Raw genomic sequence first — 19,380 nt, 5'->3', positions numbered from 1 at the left:
CTATCTTTTTAAACGATAACAATTTTAGTGTTGACTGTCCCTTTAAAAACATTCATTCTTTAAACTTTGTTGTTGTTATTCTCCTTTTTTAATTATCTATTCTCCCCTGTATATCGCATTTGTTCTTCCTTTTTTTTTTTTTTTTTTTTTTAACATTCTTCATAATCTAGGGATCCCCAGTAATTCAGTAGTGACCACTTTAGCAAGTCGTGTGGTAGTGAGATGTTTTTGCACATCAATGTTTAATAGGGACATCAAATTCAAATTCCCTATAAAATATTTAGGGCTAGATTAAGTTAAGCGCTATTTTAACGTGCGCCCGTAAAGGCGCAATTTTGCCTCTTTATGGGCGCACGTTAAACAGCGATTACACGTGGCTGGTTAATGCTACTGCAAGCTCGCGGTAGCACTTTGCGCTTAGTGCAGTTAACCAGAGGTCAGACCTCTGGTTAATTAAAAAAAATGTCCCCCAATATAAAGTATACAGTTCCATTATTATAAAACAAAATAAAAATGAGCACCTTCCCTTTTTTTAAAAAAAAAATAACTTCACAAAGCAGCTATAAGGGGTTAAAGTGAGGGGATGTGATGTGTTAGAAAAGTGCCTTTACATTAAAGTCTATGGGGACTGTTTTGGACTGTTTTTTTTTTACTTGAGTGGGGCGCAAATAACGAGCTTCGAAAGCGCAATTTTGCTCTCCACTCGTAATCTAGGCCTTAGTTAGATGTAGTGGCAAATGAACCATACTTGGGTATGGTGATATTTGTCTGACACAGCCACATTATACAGTATGTAGTGATTGATTAGATCAGTGCAGGGCTTATTTGCATCTGAGTTATCAGGCCAAAGCAAAGGAATCCTCGAAACTGTCTGAAAATCCTTTTCAAGGGATGTAAAATAAAAAAAAAAACTTGCAATTTTGACCGTTGACATAAATACTGTGAAATGGAAAAAAACACCTTAAAATGTATAAATCTGTTAATATGCCGTGAACATTGAGAACTATTTTGTTTCATCGAATATACAGTGCATGTTTTCTGTGTTTATTAAGCAGTGTCCTCTCACTATTGGAATGTACACTACACTTTTTACTACTTTTTACTACCTATGTAGAGTGAGAGACCTCTGATATCGGGGAGGTACTGTTTTTTTTGTTTGTAGTTTTAAGACCTGTGTATTTTAGCCTCCCACAGATGCAGAAATTCCAAAGGAAGAAAAGGACAAGTACCAAGAAGAGTTTGAGAATTTTCAACAAGACCTCGATAAGAGGAAAGAAGAGTTTCAGAAGGACCACCCAGAAATGCAGGAACACCCAGGCATGTGCAAAGAAATGCTTTCTTTAGTCTTATATACTAACTTGTATATAGCTGTAATGCTGTGTTAGAAGGGTACAATAACTTGTATATAGCCGTAATGCTGTGTTAGAAGGGTACAATATCTTGTATATAGCCGTAATGCTGTGTTAGAAGGGTACAATAACTTGTATATAGCCGTAATGCTGTCTTAGAAGGGTACAGTAACTTGTATATAGCCGTAATGCAGTGTTAGAGGGGTACAATAACTTGTACATAACCGTAATGCAGTGTTAGAGGGGTACAATAACTTGTACATAGCCGTAATGCTGTGTTAGAAGGGTACAATAACTTTTATATAGCCATAATGCTGTGTTAGAAGGGTACAATAACTTGTATATAGCCGTAATGCTGTGTTAGAAGGGTACAATAACTTTTATATAGCCATAATGCAGTGTTAGAAGGGTACAATAACTTGTATATAGCTGTAATGCTGTGTTAGAAGGGTACAATAACTTGTATATAGCCGTAATGCTGTGTTAGAAGGGTACAATAACTTGTATATAGCTGTAATGCTGTGTTAGAAGGGTACAATAACTTGTATATAGCTGTAATGCTGTGTTAGAAGGGTACAATAACTTGTATATAGCCGTAATGCTGTGTTAGAAGGGTACAATAACTTGTATATAGCTGTAATGCTGTTTTAGAAGGGTACAATAACTTGTATATAGCCGTAATGCTGTGTTAGAAGGGTACAATAACTTGTATATAGCCGTAATGCTGTCTTAGAAGGGTACAATAACTTGTATATAGCCGTAATGCTGTGTTAGAAGGGTACAATAACTTTTATATAGCCGTAATGCTGTGTTAGAAGGGTACAATAACGTTTATATAGCCATAATGCAGTGTTAGAAGGGTACAATAACTTGTATATAGCTGTAATGCTGTGTTAGAAGGGTACAATAACTTGTATATAGCTGTAATGCTGTGTTAGAAGGGTACAATAACTTGTATATAGCTGTAATGCAGTGTTAGAAGGGTACAATAACTTGTATATAGCTGTAATGCTGTGTTAGAAGGGTACAATAACTTGTATATAGCTGTAATGCTGTGTTAGAAGGGTACAATAACTTGTATATAGCTGTAATGCTGTGTTAGAAGGGTACAATAACTTGTATATAGCTGTAATGCTGTGTTAGAAGGGTACAATAACTTGTATATAGCTGTAATGCAGTGTTAGAAGGGTACAATAACTTGTATATAGCTGTAATGCAGTGTTAGAAGGGTACAATAACTTGTATATAGCTGTAATGCAGTGTTAGAAGGGTACAATAACTTGTATATAGCTGTAATGCTGTGTTAGAAGGGTACAATAACTTGTATATAGCTGTAATGCTGTGTTAGAAGGGTACAATAACTTGTATATAGCTGTAATGCTGTGTTAGAAGGGTACAATAACTTGTATATAGCTGTAATGCTGTGTTAGAAGGGTACAATAACTTGTATATAGCCGTAATGCTGTGTTAGAAGGGTACAATAACTTGTATATAGCCGTAATGCTGTGTTAGAAGGGTACAATAACTTGTATATAGCTGTAATGCTGTTTTAGAAGGGTACAATAACTTGTATATAGCTGTAATGCTGTTTTAGAAGGGTACAATAACTTGTATATAGCTGTAATGCTGTTTTAGAAGGGTACAATAACTTGTATATAGCTGTAATGCTGTGTTAGAAGGGTACAATAACTTGTATATAGCCGTAATGCTGTTTTAGAAGGGTACAATAACTTGTATATAGCCGTAATGCTGTTTTAGAAGGGTACAATAACTTGTATATAGCTGTAATGCTGTTTTAGAAGGGTACAATAACTTGTATATAGCTGTAATGCTGTGTTAGAAGGGTACAATAACTTGTATATAGCTGTAATGCTGTGTTAGAAGGGTACAATAACTTGTATATAGCTGTAATGCTGTGTTAGAAGGGTACAATAACTTGTATATAGCTGTAATGCTGTGTTAGAAGGGTACAATAACTTGTATATAGCTGTAATGCAGTGTTAGAAGGGTACAATAACTTGTATATAGCTGTAATGCTGTGTTAGAAGGGTACAATAACTTGTATATAGCTGTAATGCAGTGTTAGAAGGGTACAATAACTTGTATATAGCTGTAATGCTGTGTTAGAAGGGTACAATAACTTGTATATAGCTGTAATGCTGTGTTAGAAGGGTACAATAACTTGTATATAGCTGTAATGCTGTGTTAGAAGGGTACAATAACTTGTATATAGCTGTAATGCTGTGTTAGAAGGGTACAATAACTTGTATATAGCTGTAATGCTGTGTTAGAAGGGTACAATAACTTGTATATAGCTGTAATGCAGTGTTAGAAGGGTACAATAACTTGTATATAGCTGTAATGCTGTGTTAGAAGGGTACAATAACTTGTATATAGCTGTAATGCTGTGTTAGAAGGGTACAATAACTTGTATATAGCTGTAATGCTGTGTTAGAAGGGTACAATAACTTGTATATAGCTGTAATGCTGTGTTAGAAGGGTACAATAACTTGTATATAGCTGTAATGCTGTTTTAGAAGGGTACAATAACTTGTATATAGCTGTAATGCTGTGTTAGAAGGGTACAATAACTTGTATATAGCTGTAATGCTGTGTTAGAAGGGTACAATAACTTGTATATAGCTGTAATGCTGTGTTAGAAGGGTACAATAACTTGTATATAGCTGTAATGCTGTGTTAGAAGGGTACAATAACTTGTATATAGCTGTAATGCAGTGTTAGAAGGGTACAATAACTTGTATATAGCTGTAATGCAGTGTTAGAAGGGTACAATAACTTGTATATAGCTGTAATGCTGTGTTAGAAGGGTACAATAACTTGTATATAGCTGTAATGCTGTGTTAGAAGGGTACAATAACTTGTATATAGCTGTAATGCTGTGTTAGAAGGGTACAATAACTTGTATATAGCTGTAATGCTGTGTTAGAAGGGTACAATAACTTGTATATAGCCGTAATGCTGTGTTAGAAGGGTACAATAACTTGTATATAGCCGTAATGCTGTGTTAGAAGGGTACAATAACTTGTATATAGCCGTAATGCTGTGTTAGAAGGGTACAATAACTTGTATATAGCTGTAATGCTGTGTTAGAAGGGTACAATAACTTGTATATAGCTGTAATGCTGTTTTAGAAGGGTACAATAACTTGTATATAGCTGTAATGCTGTTTTAGAAGGGTACAATAACTTGTATATAGCTGTAATGCTGTTTTAGAAGGGTACAATAACTTGTATATAGCTGTAATGCTGTTTTAGAAGGGTACAATAACTTGTATATAGCTGTAATGCTGTTTTAGAAGGGTACAATAACTTGTATATAGCTGTAATGCTGTTTTAGAAGGGTACAATAACTTGTATATAGCTGTAATGCAGTGTTAGAAGGGTACAATAACTTGTATATAGCTGTAATGCTGTGTTAGAAGGGTACAATAACTTGTATATAGCTGTAATGCTGTGTTAGAAGGGTACAATAACTTGTATATAGCTGTAATGCTGTGTTAGAAGGGTACAATAACTTGTATATAGCTGTAATGCTGTGTTAGAAGGGTACAATAACTTGTATATAGCTGTAATGCAGTGTTAGAAGGGTACAATAACTTGTATATAGCTGTAATGCAGTGTTAGAAGGGTACAATAACTTGTATATAGCTGTAATGCAGTGTTAGAAGGGTACAATAACTTGTATATAGCTGTAATGCTGTGTTAGAAGGGTACAATAACTTGTATATAGCTGTAATGCTGTGTTAGAAGGGTACAATAACTTGTATATAGCTGTAATGCTGTGTTAGAAGGGTACAATAACTTGTATATAGCTGTAATGCTGTGTTAGAAGGGTACAATAACTTGTATATAGCCGTAATGCTGTGTTAGAAGGGTACAATAACTTGTATATAGCCGTAATGCTGTGTTAGAAGGGTACAATAACTTGTATATAGCTGTAATGCTGTTTTAGAAGGGTACAATAACTTGTATATAGCTGTAATGCTGTTTTAGAAGGGTACAATAACTTGTATATAGCTGTAATGCTGTTTTAGAAGGGTACAATAACTTGTATATAGCTGTAATGCTGTGTTAGAAGGGTACAATAACTTGTATATAGCCGTAATGCTGTGTTAGAAGGGTACAATAACTTGTATATAGCCGTAATGCTGTTTTAGAAGGGTACAATAACTTGTATATAGCTGTAATGCTGTTTTAGAAGGGTACAATAACTTGTATATAGCTGTAATGCTGTGTTAGAAGGGTACAATAACTTGTATATAGCTGTAATGCTGTGTTAGAAGGGTACAATAACTTGTATATAGCTGTAATGCTGTGTTAGAAGGGTACAATAACTTGTATATAGCTGTAATGCTGTGTTAGAAGGGTACAATAACTTGTATATAGCTGTAATGCAGTGTTAGAAGGGTACAATAACTTGTATATAGCTGTAATGCTGTGTTAGAAGGGTACAATAACTTGTATATAGCTGTAATGCAGTGTTAGAAGGGTACAATAACTTGTATATAGCTGTAATGCTGTGTTAGAAGGGTACAATAACTTGTATATAGCTGTAATGCTGTGTTAGAAGGGTACAATAACTTGTATATAGCTGTAATGCTGTGTTAGAAGGGTACAATAACTTGTATATAGCTGTAATGCTGTTTTAGAAGGGTACAATAACTTGTATATAGCTGTAATGCTGTGTTAGAAGGGTACAATAACTTGTATATAGCTGTAATGCAGTGTTAGAAGGGTACAATAACTTGTATATAGCTGTAATGCTGTGTTAGAAGGGTACAATAACTTGTATATAGCTGTAATGCTGTGTTAGAAGGGTACAATAACTTGTATATAGCTGTAATGCTGTGTTAGAAGGGTACAATAACTTGTATATAGCTGTAATGCTGTGTTAGAAGGGTACAATAACTTGTATATAGCTGTAATGCTGTGTTAGAAGGGTACAATAACTTGTATATAGCTGTAATGCTGTGTTAGAAGGGTACAATAACTTGTATATAGCTGTAATGCTGTGTTAGAAGGGTACAATAACTTGTATATAGCTGTAATGCTGTGTTAGAAGGGTACAATAACTTGTATATAGCTGTAATGCTGTGTTAGAAGGGTACAATAACTTGTATATAGCTGTAATGCAGTGTTAGAAGGGTACAATAACTTGTATATAGCTGTAATGCAGTGTTAGAAGGGTACAATAACTTGTATATAGCTGTAATGCTGTGTTAGAAGGGTACAATAACTTGTATATAGCTGTAATGCTGTGTTAGAAGGGTACAATAACTTGTATATAGCTGTAATGCTGTGTTAGAAGGGTACAATAACTTGTATATAGCTGTAATGCTGTGTTAGAAGGGTACAATAACTTGTATATAGCCGTAATGCTGTGTTAGAAGGGTACAATAACTTGTATATAGCCGTAATGCTGTGTTAGAAGGGTACAATAACTTGTATATAGCCGTAATGCTGTGTTAGAAGGGTACAATAACTTGTATATAGCTGTAATGCTGTGTTAGAAGGGTACAATAACTTGTATATAGCTGTAATGCTGTTTTAGAAGGGTACAATAACTTGTATATAGCTGTAATGCTGTTTTAGAAGGGTACAATAACTTGTATATAGCTGTAATGCTGTTTTAGAAGGGTACAATAACTTGTATATAGCTGTAATGCTGTTTTAGAAGGGTACAATAACTTGTATATAGCTGTAATGCTGTTTTAGAAGGGTACAATAACTTGTATATAGCTGTAATGCTGTTTTAGAAGGGTACAATAACTTGTATATAGCTGTAATGCTGTGTTAGAAGGGTACAATAACTTGTATATAGCCGTAATGCTGTGTTAGAAGGGTACAATAACTTGTATATAGCCGTAATGCTGTTTTAGAAGGGTACAATAACTTGTATATAGCTGTAATGCTGTTTTAGAAGGGTACAATAACTTGTATATAGCTGTAATGCTGTGTTAGAAGGGTACAATAACTTGTATATAGCTGTAATGCTGTGTTAGAAGGGTACAATAACTTGTATATAGCTGTAATGCAGTGTTAGAAGGGTACAATAACTTGTATATAGCTGTAATGCTGTGTTAGAAGGGTACAATAACTTGTATATAGCTGTAATGCAGTGTTAGAAGGGTACAATAACTTGTATATAGCTGTAATGCTGTGTTAGAAGGGTACAATAACTTGTATATAGCTGTAATGCTGTGTTAGAAGGGTACAATAACTTGTATATAGCCGTAATGCTGTGTTAGAAGGGTACAATAACTTGTATATAGCTGTAATGCAGTGTTAGAAGGGTACAATAACTTGTATATAGCTGTAATGCAGTGTTAGAAGGGTACAATAACTTGTATATAGCCATAATTCTAACACAATGCTTTCTTATTTCAAACATTTGTTTGCGCTTTGTTTTCTGACTGCAGTGCCCCTTATTATAACTGTTCTAATTCTAAGCAGATAAACTATTGGTTTCAGTACTACATTAGGAACAGAGCATACAATTAAAGGCCTTTAAGTGCAGCTAGTTAAATGTCACATGCTTATTGCTTCTGACTGACTCTGCATTGTAACTAACAGAATACACAGTGCATTGATATTAATCCTTTTATTTACTCTGTATCAGTTTCTTAATGTAAACTTCCTCATTTTTGTTTTTAGTGGATGATATCTTTGAGTCTGTAAATGATCGTGAGCTGAGACAGATATTCGAGGGCCAGAACCGCGTTCATCTTGAAATCAAACAACTAAACAGGCAGCTGGATATGATCCTGGATGAGCAGCGCCGCTATGTAACTGCTGTGACGGATGAGATCGCTAAGAGAGGAGGCAGCACGGCTGGTCAGCAGGAGCAGGTGGGGCAAGATTCATTTATCAGCTGTACATTTATGTTTAAGATTCTTCTATAGCATTCATTTTATTTTATTTTATTTAAAGGCTTCTCGGCATGAACTTGATAGCTTACTCACATCTCAAAGAGAAGTTTTGAGACAAGTTGGTGAAATGAGGTAAGGAAAACGCCAGTTCTATCAAATATTTCTGTAAATGACCATAAAAGGTCCCTAAAAATCAAATGCTTTGTTTAAAACATAGTTCTATTTTTTATTTTTTTTTACGGTAAATTAAAATTACACTTGTGAGAATCATTACTGTCCTTGCTTATGTCTCTATAAACAATTTAAATAAATAAATAAGACATTTCTGTATTTTACTAAAGATTTTTACTTCTAATATCACAAAAACTGAGAATTTACAAAAAAAAAAAAACTTTAATGAAAAGTAAACTGTTTTCATGAACATTATTAGTTCTTTCTTCAATAAAATTGTTTTCTGTTTGTGTTGGATACAGCTTTGAAAAACAAATACTTCAAACTAGGTCAACTGATGCCTAAAGATTATAATAGTTTTGTTTTCCAGGCAAGCTTTATTTTAATATTCTTCATAAATCTTTATTACAAAAGAGAAAATTAGATTTACCATTTAAAGTCTCAAGCAGTCTTTTTATTTAATATTTGTTTGTGCATTTACTTAGCTTCTCCTTAAGATCTTCTGCGTAGATTAAATAAATATTTGAGGCTTTCCTTTAAAGAAATGAACATCTCCTCGTATATTAATTGTCTTTCATCCTTAGAAAAATAAGTAATTTTCTTGCGCAGATTTATGGATTTGTCTTCTAATCATCTGATTATAGACCACCTGTTTGTTATTTATGTTTTTATTTAGGATAAATATATTTAAGACTTTAATTTTTTTCTGATTTAATATTTACTTTGCTTTGTTAAGGGATTTTAAATTTATGATTGAGTAATGTTAGTAAGAAGTATGTTGGCCTTTTTTTTTATATTTTTTGTCTTCCAAAACATAGGGAGCTCTAAAAGATGATTGGTGCTCATAATACTTTTTAATCCTGAATTTAAAATGTTGTATCCAAGTCGTATACTGTACTAGGAGAGCCTTTTGTAATTAGCACATTGTGGTATTTTGGAAAAGCTTAGTAACTCATTTTAGAAAAACATTGTTTTTCTCATCTAGTAACTATGTTACTGTAGCCAAAGAAGTAGAATTTTTCTCCCATTTAGAGATATGAAATCCTAATATTGTTGTGTTGCTGTTTTAAATCAAGAATACAGAAATTGATAGCCGCTGGTCTTTCTATGGGGGTGTGATTTTTTAATAGTGTGGTCAGCAAGACCACGCTATTTTAACAAGCCTGCAGGAGGTCTAATAGCGCTGTCTAGCCGCTCGTGGCAAGACCCGCACTATAGAAGTCAGACAAACCCTTAACGGCCAGTGACATACACGGTACGTCCCGGTCGTTAAGGGATTTATGTTATGTTGCTAGGAAATACTCATTATTTGCACACACATCACACGGACATACACATGTGATTTAATTACAGCATGTATATTTAAAACTTTCTCTTTCTTTTTTTTTTACTAGGGCATGATACCCTTATGCTAAATCATTTGAAATTGACGCAGCATATCTGTAAAAAGCTGACAAAATGTAACATTATTTTTTCTATGTAAAAAAGTAAATTTAGTGTACCTCAAATCTTCTTTAGCTCACCAGAGTGAGCCTCTTTTTACTTTTGTCTGCACGGTAAAAAAAAAGCAGTCAATCAACTTAGTTCTGAGATGACAGTTTGCTTTACTGTGATATCATAGGACTTCTCTGAAATCTTGCAAAATGTCATAGTAAACTAATTTAAACTGAGGTGATGCCTGCACATGCCAAGCTCCCTTGCAAGTCCAGGGGCAGGCATCTTGATTGGATGTTTAAAGCCTCTTTACAGTGGAATGTGGCTACTGAGGACATTTTAAGGTAAAATATCTTCCTTTTTTACATAGAAATGTTGTTGTTTCTTTCATGTAATTAGCAAGAGTCCATGAGCTAGTGACGTATGGGATATACATTCCTACCAGGAGGGGCAAAGTTTCCCAAACCTTAAAATGCCTATAAATACACCCCTCACCACACCCACAAATCAGTTTTACAAACTTTGCCTCCTATGGAGGTGGTGAAGTAAGTTTGTGCTAGATTCTACGTTGATATGCGCTCCGCAGCAGGTTGGAGCCCGGTTTTCCTCTCAGCGTGCAGTGAATGTCAGAGGGATGTGAGGAGAGTATTGCCTATTTGAATGCAATGATCTCCTTCTACGGGGTCTATTTCATAGGTTCTCTGTTATCGGTCGTAGAGATTCATCTCTTACCTCCCTTTTCAGATCGACGATATACTCTTACATATATATATACCATTACCTCTGCTGATTCTCGTTTCAGTACTGGTTTGGCTATCTGCTATATGTAGATGAGTGTCCTGGGGTAAGTAAGTCTTATTTTCTGTGACACTCTAAGCTATGGTTGGGCACTTTTTTATAAAGTTCTAAATATATGTATTCAAACATTTATTTGCCTTGACTCAGGATGTTCAACATTCCTTATTTTCAGACAGTCAGTTTCATATTTGGGATAATGCATTTGAATCAATCATTTTTTCTTACCTTAAAAAATGTGACTTTTTTCCTGTGGGGTGTTAGGCTCGCGGGGGCTGAAAATGCTTCATTTTATTGCGTCATTCTTGGCGCGGACTTTTTTGGCGCAAAATTTTTTTTTTCTGTTTCCGGCGTCATACGTGTCGCAGGAAGTTGCGTCATTTTTTGACGTTCTTTTGTGCCAAAAGTGTCGGCGTTCCGGATGTGGCGTCATTTTTGGCGCCAAAAGCATTTAGGCGCCAAATAATGTGGCCGTCATTTTTGGCGCTAAAAAATATGGGCGTCATTGTTGTCTCCACATTATTTAAGTCTCATTATTTATTTGCTTCTGGTTGCTAGAAGCTTGTTCACTGGCATTTTTTCCCCATTCCTGAAACTGTCATTTAAGCAATTTGATCTATTTTGCTTTATATGTTGTTTTTTTCTATTACATATTGCAAGATGTTCCACGTTGCAACTGAGTCAGAAGATACTTCAGGAAAATCGCTGCCCGGTGCTGGAGCTACCAAAGCTAAGTGTATCTGATATAAACTTTTGGTATCTGTTCCTCCAGCTGTTGTTTGTATTGAATGTCATGACAAACTTGTTAATGCAGATAAAATTTCCTTTAGTACTATTACATTACCTGTTGCTGTTTCGTCAACATCTAATACTCAGAGTGTTCCTGATAACATAAGAGATTTTGTTTCTAAATCCATTAAGAAGGCTATGTCTGTTATTTCTCCTTCTAGTATACATAAAAGTCTTTTAAAACTTCTCTTTTTTCAGATGAATTTTTAAAATGAACATCATCATTCTGATACTGATAATGGTTCTTCTGGTTCAGAGGTTTCTGTCTCAGAGGTTGATGCTGATAAATCTTCGTATTTGTTCAAGATGGAATTATTTGTTCTTTACTTAAAGAAGTATTAATTGCATTAGAAATTGAGGATTCTGGTCCTCTTGATACTAAATCTAAACGTTTAAATAAGGTTTCTAAATCTCCTGTATTTATTCCAGAAGTGTTTCCTGTCCCTGATGCTATTTCTGAAGTAATTTCCAGGGAATGGAATATTTTGGGTAATTAATTTACTCCTTCTAAAAACGTTTTAAGCAATTATATCCTGTGCCATCTGACAGATTAGAGTTTTGGGACAAAATCCCTAAAATTAATGGGGCTGTCTCTACTCCTGCTAAAGATCCTTTAGATAGGAAAATTGAATCCTTTCTAAGAAAAGCTTACTTGTGTCTTAGACCTGCTATATCCTTAGCGGATATTACTGCAGCTTCAACTTTTTTGGTTAGAAGCTTTAGCGCAACAAATAACAGATCATAATTATCATTTGCATTTCTTTAACATGCTAATTATTTTATTTGTGATGCCATCTTTGATATCATTAGAGTTGATGTCAGGTATATGTCTCTAGCTATTTTAGCTAGAAGAGCTTTATGGCTTAAAACTTGGAATGCTGATATGTCTTCTAAGTCATCTTTGCTATCCCTTTCTTTCCAGGGTAATAAATTATTCGATTATCAGTTGGATTCTTTTATCTCAACTGTTACTGGAGGGAAGGGAACTTTTTTACCACAGGATAAAAAATCTAAGGTGAATTTAGGTCTAATAATCGTTTTCGTTCCTTTCATCACAACAAGGAACAAAAGCCTGATCTTTCATCCTCAGGAGCGGTATCAGTTTGGTAACCTTCTCCAGTTTGGAATATATCCAAGCCTTATAGAAACCCAAGCCAGCTCCTAGGTCCACATGAAGGTGCGGCCCTCATTCCAGCTCAGCTGGTACAGGGCAGATTATGTTTTTTTCAAAGAAATTTGGATCAATTCCGTTCACAATCTCTGTTTTTCAGAACATTGTTTCAGAAGGGTACAGAATTGGCTTCAAGTTAAGGCCTCCTGCAAAGAGATTTTTTTTCTTTCCAGTGTCCCAGTAAACCCAGCAAAGGCTCAAGCATTTCTGAAATGTGTTTCAGATCTAGAGTTGGCTGGAGTAATTATGCCAGTTCCAGTTCTGGAACATGGGGCTGGGGTTTTATTTAATCTCTTTATTGTACCAAAGAAGGTCAAATCCTTCAGACCAGTTCCGGATCTGTCAATATTGAATCATTATGTAAGGATACCAACATTCAAGATGGTAACTGTAAGGACTATCCTGCCTTTTGTTCAGCAAGGGCATTATATGTCTGCATTAGATTTACAGGATGCATATCTGCATATTCCGATTCATCCAGATCACTATCAGTTTCTGAGATTCTCTTTTCTAGACAAGCATTACCAGTTTGTGGCTCTACCGTTTGGCCTAGCATTAGCTCCAAGAATTTTTACAAAGGTTCTCGGTGCCCTTCTGTCTGTATTCAGAGAACAGGGTATTGGTATTTCCTTATTTGGACGATATCTTGGTACTTGCTCAGTCTTCACATTTAGCAGAATCTCATTCGATTCGACTTGTGTTGTTTCTTCAAGATCTTGGTTGAAGGATCAATTTACCAAAAAGTTCATTGATTCCTCAGACAAGGGTAACCTCTTTAGGTTTCCATATAGATTCGGTGTCCATGTCTCTGTCTGTCTTTTTCGTACAAGAGACGTCTAACATTGATATCAGCTTGTCAAAACCTTCAGTCACAATCATTCCCTTTGGTTGCCTTATGCATGGAAATTTTAGGTCTTATGTCTGCTGCATTGGACGCGATCTCCTTTGCTCATTTTCACATGCGACCTTTCCAGCTCTGTATGCTGAACCAATAGTGCTGGGATTACACAAAGATATCTCAATCAATATCTTTAAAACCGATTGTACGACACTCTCTGACGTGGTGGACAGATCACCATCGTTTAATTCAGGGGGCTTCTTTTGTTCTTCCGACCTGGACTGTAATTTCAACAGATGCAAGTCTTACAGGTTGGGGAGCTGTATGGGGATCTCTGACGGCACAAGGAGTTTGGGAATCTCAGGAGGTGAGATTACCGATCAATATTTTGGAACTCCGTGCAATTTTCAGAGCTCTTCAGTCTTGGCCTCTTCTGAAGAGAGAATCGTTCATTTGTTTTCAGACAGACAATGTCACAACTGTGGCATACATCAATCATCAAGGAGGGACTCACAGTCCTCTGGCTATGAAAGAAGTGTCTCGAATTCTGGTTTGGGCGGAATCCAGCTCCTGTCTAATTTCTGCGGTTCATATCCCAGGTATAGACAATTGGGAAGCGGATTATCTCAGCCGCCAAACGTTGCATCCGGGCGAATGGTCTCTTCACCCAGAGGTATTTCTTCAGATTGTTCAAATGTGGGAACTTCCAGAAATAGATCTGATGGCGTCTCATCTAAACAAGAAACTTCCCAGGTATCTGTCCAGATCCCGGGATCCTCAGGCGGAGGCAGTGGATGCATTATCACTTCCTTGGAAGTATCATCCTGCCTATATCTTTCCGCCTCTAGTTCTTCTTCCAAGAGTAATCTCCAAGATTCTGAAGGAATGCTCGTTTGTTCTGCTGGTAGCCCCGGCATGGCCTCACAGGTTTTGGTATGCGGATCTTGTCCGGATGGCCTCTTGCCAACCGTGGACTCTTCCGTTAAGACCAGACCTTCTGTCCCAAGGTCCTTTTTTTCCATCAGGATCTCAAATCCTTAAATTTAAAGGTATGGAGATTGAACGCTTGATTCTTGGTCAAAGAGGTTTCTCTGACTCTGTGATTAATACTATGTTACAGGCTCGTAAATCTGTATCTAGAGAGATATATTATAGAGTCTGGAAGACTTATATTTCTTGGTGTCTTTCTCATCATTTTTCTTGGCATTCTTTTAGAATTCAGAGAATTTTACAGTTTCTTCAGGATGGTTTGGATAAAGGTTTGTCTGCAAGTTCCTTGAAAGGACAAATCTCTGCTCTTTCTGTTCTTTTTCACAGAAAGATTGCTAATCTTCCTGATATTCATTGTTTTGTACAAGCTTTGGTTCGTATAAAACCTGTCATTAAGTCAATTTCTCCTCCTTGGAGTTTGAATTTGGTTCTGGGGGCTCTTCAAGCTCCTCCTTTTGAACCCATGCATTCATTGGACATTAAATTACTTTCTTGGAAAGTTTTGTTCCTTTTGGCGATCTCTTCTGCCAGAAGAGTCTCTGAATTATCTGCTCTTTCTTATGAGTCTCCTTTTCTGATTTTTCATCAGGATAAGGCGGTGTTGCGAACTTCTTTTGAATTTTTACCTAAGGTTGTGAATTCCAACAACATTAGTAGAGAAATTGTGGTTCCTTCATTATGTCCTAATCCTAAGAATTCTAAGGAGAAATCGTTGCATTCTTTGGATGTTGTTAGAGCTTTGAAATATTATGTTGAAGCTACTAAGTCTTTTCGAAAGACTTCTAGTCTATTTGTTATCTTTTCCGGTTCTAGAAAAGGCCAGAAAGCTTCTGCCATTTCTTTGGCATCTTGGTTGAAATCTTTAATTCATCATGCCTATGTTGAGTCGGGTAAAACTCCGCCTCAAAGGATTACAGCTCATTCTACTAGGTCAGTTTCTACTTCCTGGGCATTTAGGAATGAAGCTTCGGTTGATCAGATTTGCAAAGCAGCAACTTGGTCCTCTTTGCATACTTTTACTAAATTCTACCATTTTTATGTGTTTTTTTCTTCTGAAGCAGTTTTTGGTAGAAAAGTACTTCAGGCAGCGGTTTCAGTTTGAATCTTCTGCTTATGTTTTTCATTAAACTTTATTTTGGGTGTGGATTATTTTCAGCAGGAATTGGCTGTCTTTATTTTATCCCTCCCTCTCTAGTGACTCTTGCGTGGAAAGATCCACATCTTGGGTAGTCATTATCCCATACGTCACTAGCTCATGGACTCTTGCTAATTACATGAAAGAAAACATAATTTATGTAAGAACTTACCTGATAAATTCATTTCTTTCATATTAGCAAGAGTCCATGAGGCCCACCCTTTTTTTGTGGTGGTTATGATTTTTTTGTATAAAGCACAATTATTCCAATTCCTTATTTTATATGCTTTCGCACTTTTTTCTTATCACCCCACTTCTTGGCTATTCGTTAAACTGATTTGTGGGTGTGGTGAGGGGTGTATTTATAGGCATTTTAAGGTTTGGGAAACTTTGCCCCTCCTGGTAGGAATGTATATCCCATACGTCACTAGCTCATGGACTCTTGCTAATATGAAAGAAATGAATTTATCAGGTAAGTTCTTACATAAATTATGTTTTTTTGTAGTCAGCTTTTTACTAATCTGCTGCATCATTTGGGTATCATGTCCCTTTAAATCATTGTGTAGTATGTATTAGGCTCAAGCAGTTTGCAGCATACTTGATAATAGAACTTGAGCTCCAAGCAAAATAAAAATGTATGCTTATTACAATGTTTTTTTATTTTCATTAATTTGTTGAGGGGATCCATTTTTGAGGAATACAAATAGAATAAAGCAAATTTAATAGTAGAAGTATCACGAAAGTTTAATTTTGACTTTACTGTCCCTTTAATGTTTCTTTAAGAACAAATCACTATTCACATTGTGTGTTTGCTGCAATTAGAACATGGATTAAATAGTAGCATGTGCATTTGTTCATTATATGGCCGTGAATGTCCGAATGCACATGCCTCTTAAATAACACCTGATTTTACGTATTGTCATTACAAATACTATTCCTATTTAACAAAATGACTGGCACATAAACGTGGATTTTAATTTTATTCTTTATTTGGTTTGGAACAATGGTACATGGGGATAAGATGTATCCATACGATGGAAGCGCATATGTGAAATGAGTTTTTCTTATGTTAAAACCTCAGCCCTAATTCTTTCCTTATCCCTAAGCCTCTTCGTTTCTTGAACAACTGCATTATTATCTTTGTGGAAGCTTTGAACTCCTCAAAAAGAAATTACTTCTGTTTATTTCATATACCACAACAGCCTTATACACACAAGTATCTACAGAAGTGTTCCTGGGGGAGGGGATAAATATAATACCAGGAGGATATCATCAGCGGCAACATGTTCACATGAGCTGAACATCAGTTTACAACTGGTGACTCATGGGGGGGGGGCTTGAGCTGCTTTTGTTTTTTCTCTGGACATCTACGGCTGTACGCCTGGGCATCAAATGAGTATCTGAGCCTCTAGAGATATTAGAATGTTATAGAAAATATCAATGTGCAGGATTGTCAGACCCATTGTAACTAATTTTTTGGGACCACAATACCACAAAATATTATAGGGTAAATTCCAATATTATAAAGGGCAGGGGTGTCCGAACAGTCAAGTTTTTTTGTGTGCGCAGTATTACCATGGAATTCAAAAACCAACATTATTAATTTGCTATTAAAAAAAGTAGTACTACTACACCTCTCATTAGTAATTAGTCTTGTGCATTTGTAACGTAAATCTGTCTAGTATTTACAGTTAAATTAATAGTGACCCATTTTCTGTTTAATTTTTAACTTAGAACGTGTAATCCAATGTTTTAAAATGTTATAGCATAAATGTGAGTATACTGTAATGTGGCCTGCAGCCTGATCTGCAATTAATGATCGGCCCTCCATGTTAAAAAACAACAACAAAAAAATAAAATAAACTATTACCATAAAAGTATATGATTATGCTGCATTGTTGGAAGATTTATAATTAAAGCTTACAATATTTAATGCGTTGGGGCACTCTTTTTACTTTCACCACACCCATATGCAATCATAGTTGTAACTTGACCCATGTGCAATCATAATGATAACTATTCTCAAATGCAGTCATAAGGATAACAATTCCAAAATGATGTTATAGTGGTAACTGTACCCATGTGTAATCATAATGATTACTAGTCCCATATATTATCATAGTGGTAATTATACCCATATGCAGTCATAATAATAACTATACCTTTATGAAATCATGATGAAAACTATATCCATATGCAATCATGATGAAAACTATCCCCTTATGCAATCATGATGATAAATTTACCCATATACAATCCTAAAGATAACTGTACCCATATGCATTCATAAGGATAACTGTACCTAAAGATAACTGTACCCATATGCATTCATAAGGATAACTATACCCATGTGCAACCATAACTATACTACATGCAACCATAACTATACTACATGCAACCATAACTATACTACATGCAACCATAATGATGATTTACCCATATGCAGTAATTGTGTACGCATGTTCACTGGTAAGGATAACTGTGTACCCGTGTGCCGTTGTGAGGATAACTGTGTACCTACCCGTGTGCCGTCATGAGGATAACTGTGTACCCGTGTGCCGTCATGAGGATAACTGTGTACCCGTGTGCCGTCGTGAGGATAACTGTGTACTCGTGTACAGTCGTGAGGATAACTGTACCTGTGCGGTTGTGAGGAGAACTGTGTACCTATATGCAATCATAAGAAGATCTGTGTACCTATATGCAATCATAAGGATCACTGTACCCATATGCAATCATAAGGATCACTGTACCCATATGTAATCATAAGAATAACTGTACCTATATGCAATCATAAGGATCACTGTACCCATATGTAATCATAAGGATAACTGTACCCATGTATAATCATAGTGATTAATAGTCCCATATGTTATCATAGTGGTAATTATACCCATATGCAGTCATAAGAATAACCATACCCATATGCAATCATGATGATAAATATACCCATGTGCAATCATAAGGATACCCATGTGCAACCATAAGGATACCCATGTGCAACCATAAGGATACCCATGTGCAACCATAAGGATACCCATGTGCAACCATAAGGATACCCATGTGCAACCATAAGGATACCCATGTGCAACCATAAGGATACCCATGTGCAACCATAAGGATACCCATGTGCAACCATAAGGATACCCATGTGCAACCATAAGGATACCCATGTGCAACCATAACGATACTACATGCAACCATAATGATAATTTACCCATATGCAATAACTGTGTACGCATGTACAGTGGTAAGGAGAACTATGTACCCATCTGCTGTCGTGAGGATAACTGTGTACCCGTGTGCGGTCGTGAGGAGATCTTTGTACTCGTGTGCGGTCGTGAGGAGATCTTTGTACTCGTGTGCGGTCGTGAGGAGAACTGTGTACCCGTGTGCGGTCGTGGGGAGAACTGTGTACCCGTGTGCGGTCGTGGGGAGAACTGTGTACCCGTGTGCGGTCGTGAGGAGATCTGTGTACTCGTGTGCAGTCATGAGGAGATCTGTGTACTCGTGTGCGGTCGTGGGGAGATCTGTGTACCCGTGTGCGGTCGTGGGGAGATCTGTGTACCCGTGTGCGGTCGTGGGGAGATCTGTGTACCCGTGTGCGGTCGTGGGGAGATCTGTGTACCCGTGTGCGGTCGTGGGGAGAACTGTGTACCCGTGTGCGGTCGTGAGGAGATCTGTGTACACGTGTGCAGTCGTGAGGAGATCTGTGTACCCGTGTGCGGTCATGGGGAGATCTGTGTGGTCGTGGGGAGAACTGTGTACCCATGTACAGTTGTGATAAGTTGCCACTTCTCGTTTATAGGACAGTGAGCT

General features: G+C 36.4%; 1 protein-coding gene across 1 annotated transcript in view; it reads left to right on the top strand.

Moving 5' to 3' along the window:
* The window catches only part of LMAN1 (lectin, mannose binding 1), a 99,909-nt gene that overhangs the window by 50,152 nt on the left and 30,377 nt on the right, over window positions 1–19,380 (top strand). Inside the window, exons 8-10 of the mRNA XM_053701171.1 lie at window positions 1,185–1,317; window positions 8,024–8,217; window positions 8,300–8,370. Coding sequence (XP_053557146.1) covers window positions 1,185–1,317; window positions 8,024–8,217; window positions 8,300–8,370 — 398 coding nt within the window. The remainder of the gene's footprint in view (window positions 1–1,184; window positions 1,318–8,023; window positions 8,218–8,299; window positions 8,371–19,380) is intronic.

This window comes from Bombina bombina, chromosome 2 (assembly GCF_027579735.1).
Source record: "Bombina bombina isolate aBomBom1 chromosome 2, aBomBom1.pri, whole genome shotgun sequence".
Lineage (NCBI taxonomy): Eukaryota > Metazoa > Chordata > Amphibia > Anura > Bombinatoridae > Bombina > Bombina bombina.
The sequence above is the reverse complement of the archived record's forward strand: the minus strand, read 5'-3'. Positions and strand labels throughout refer to the sequence as shown.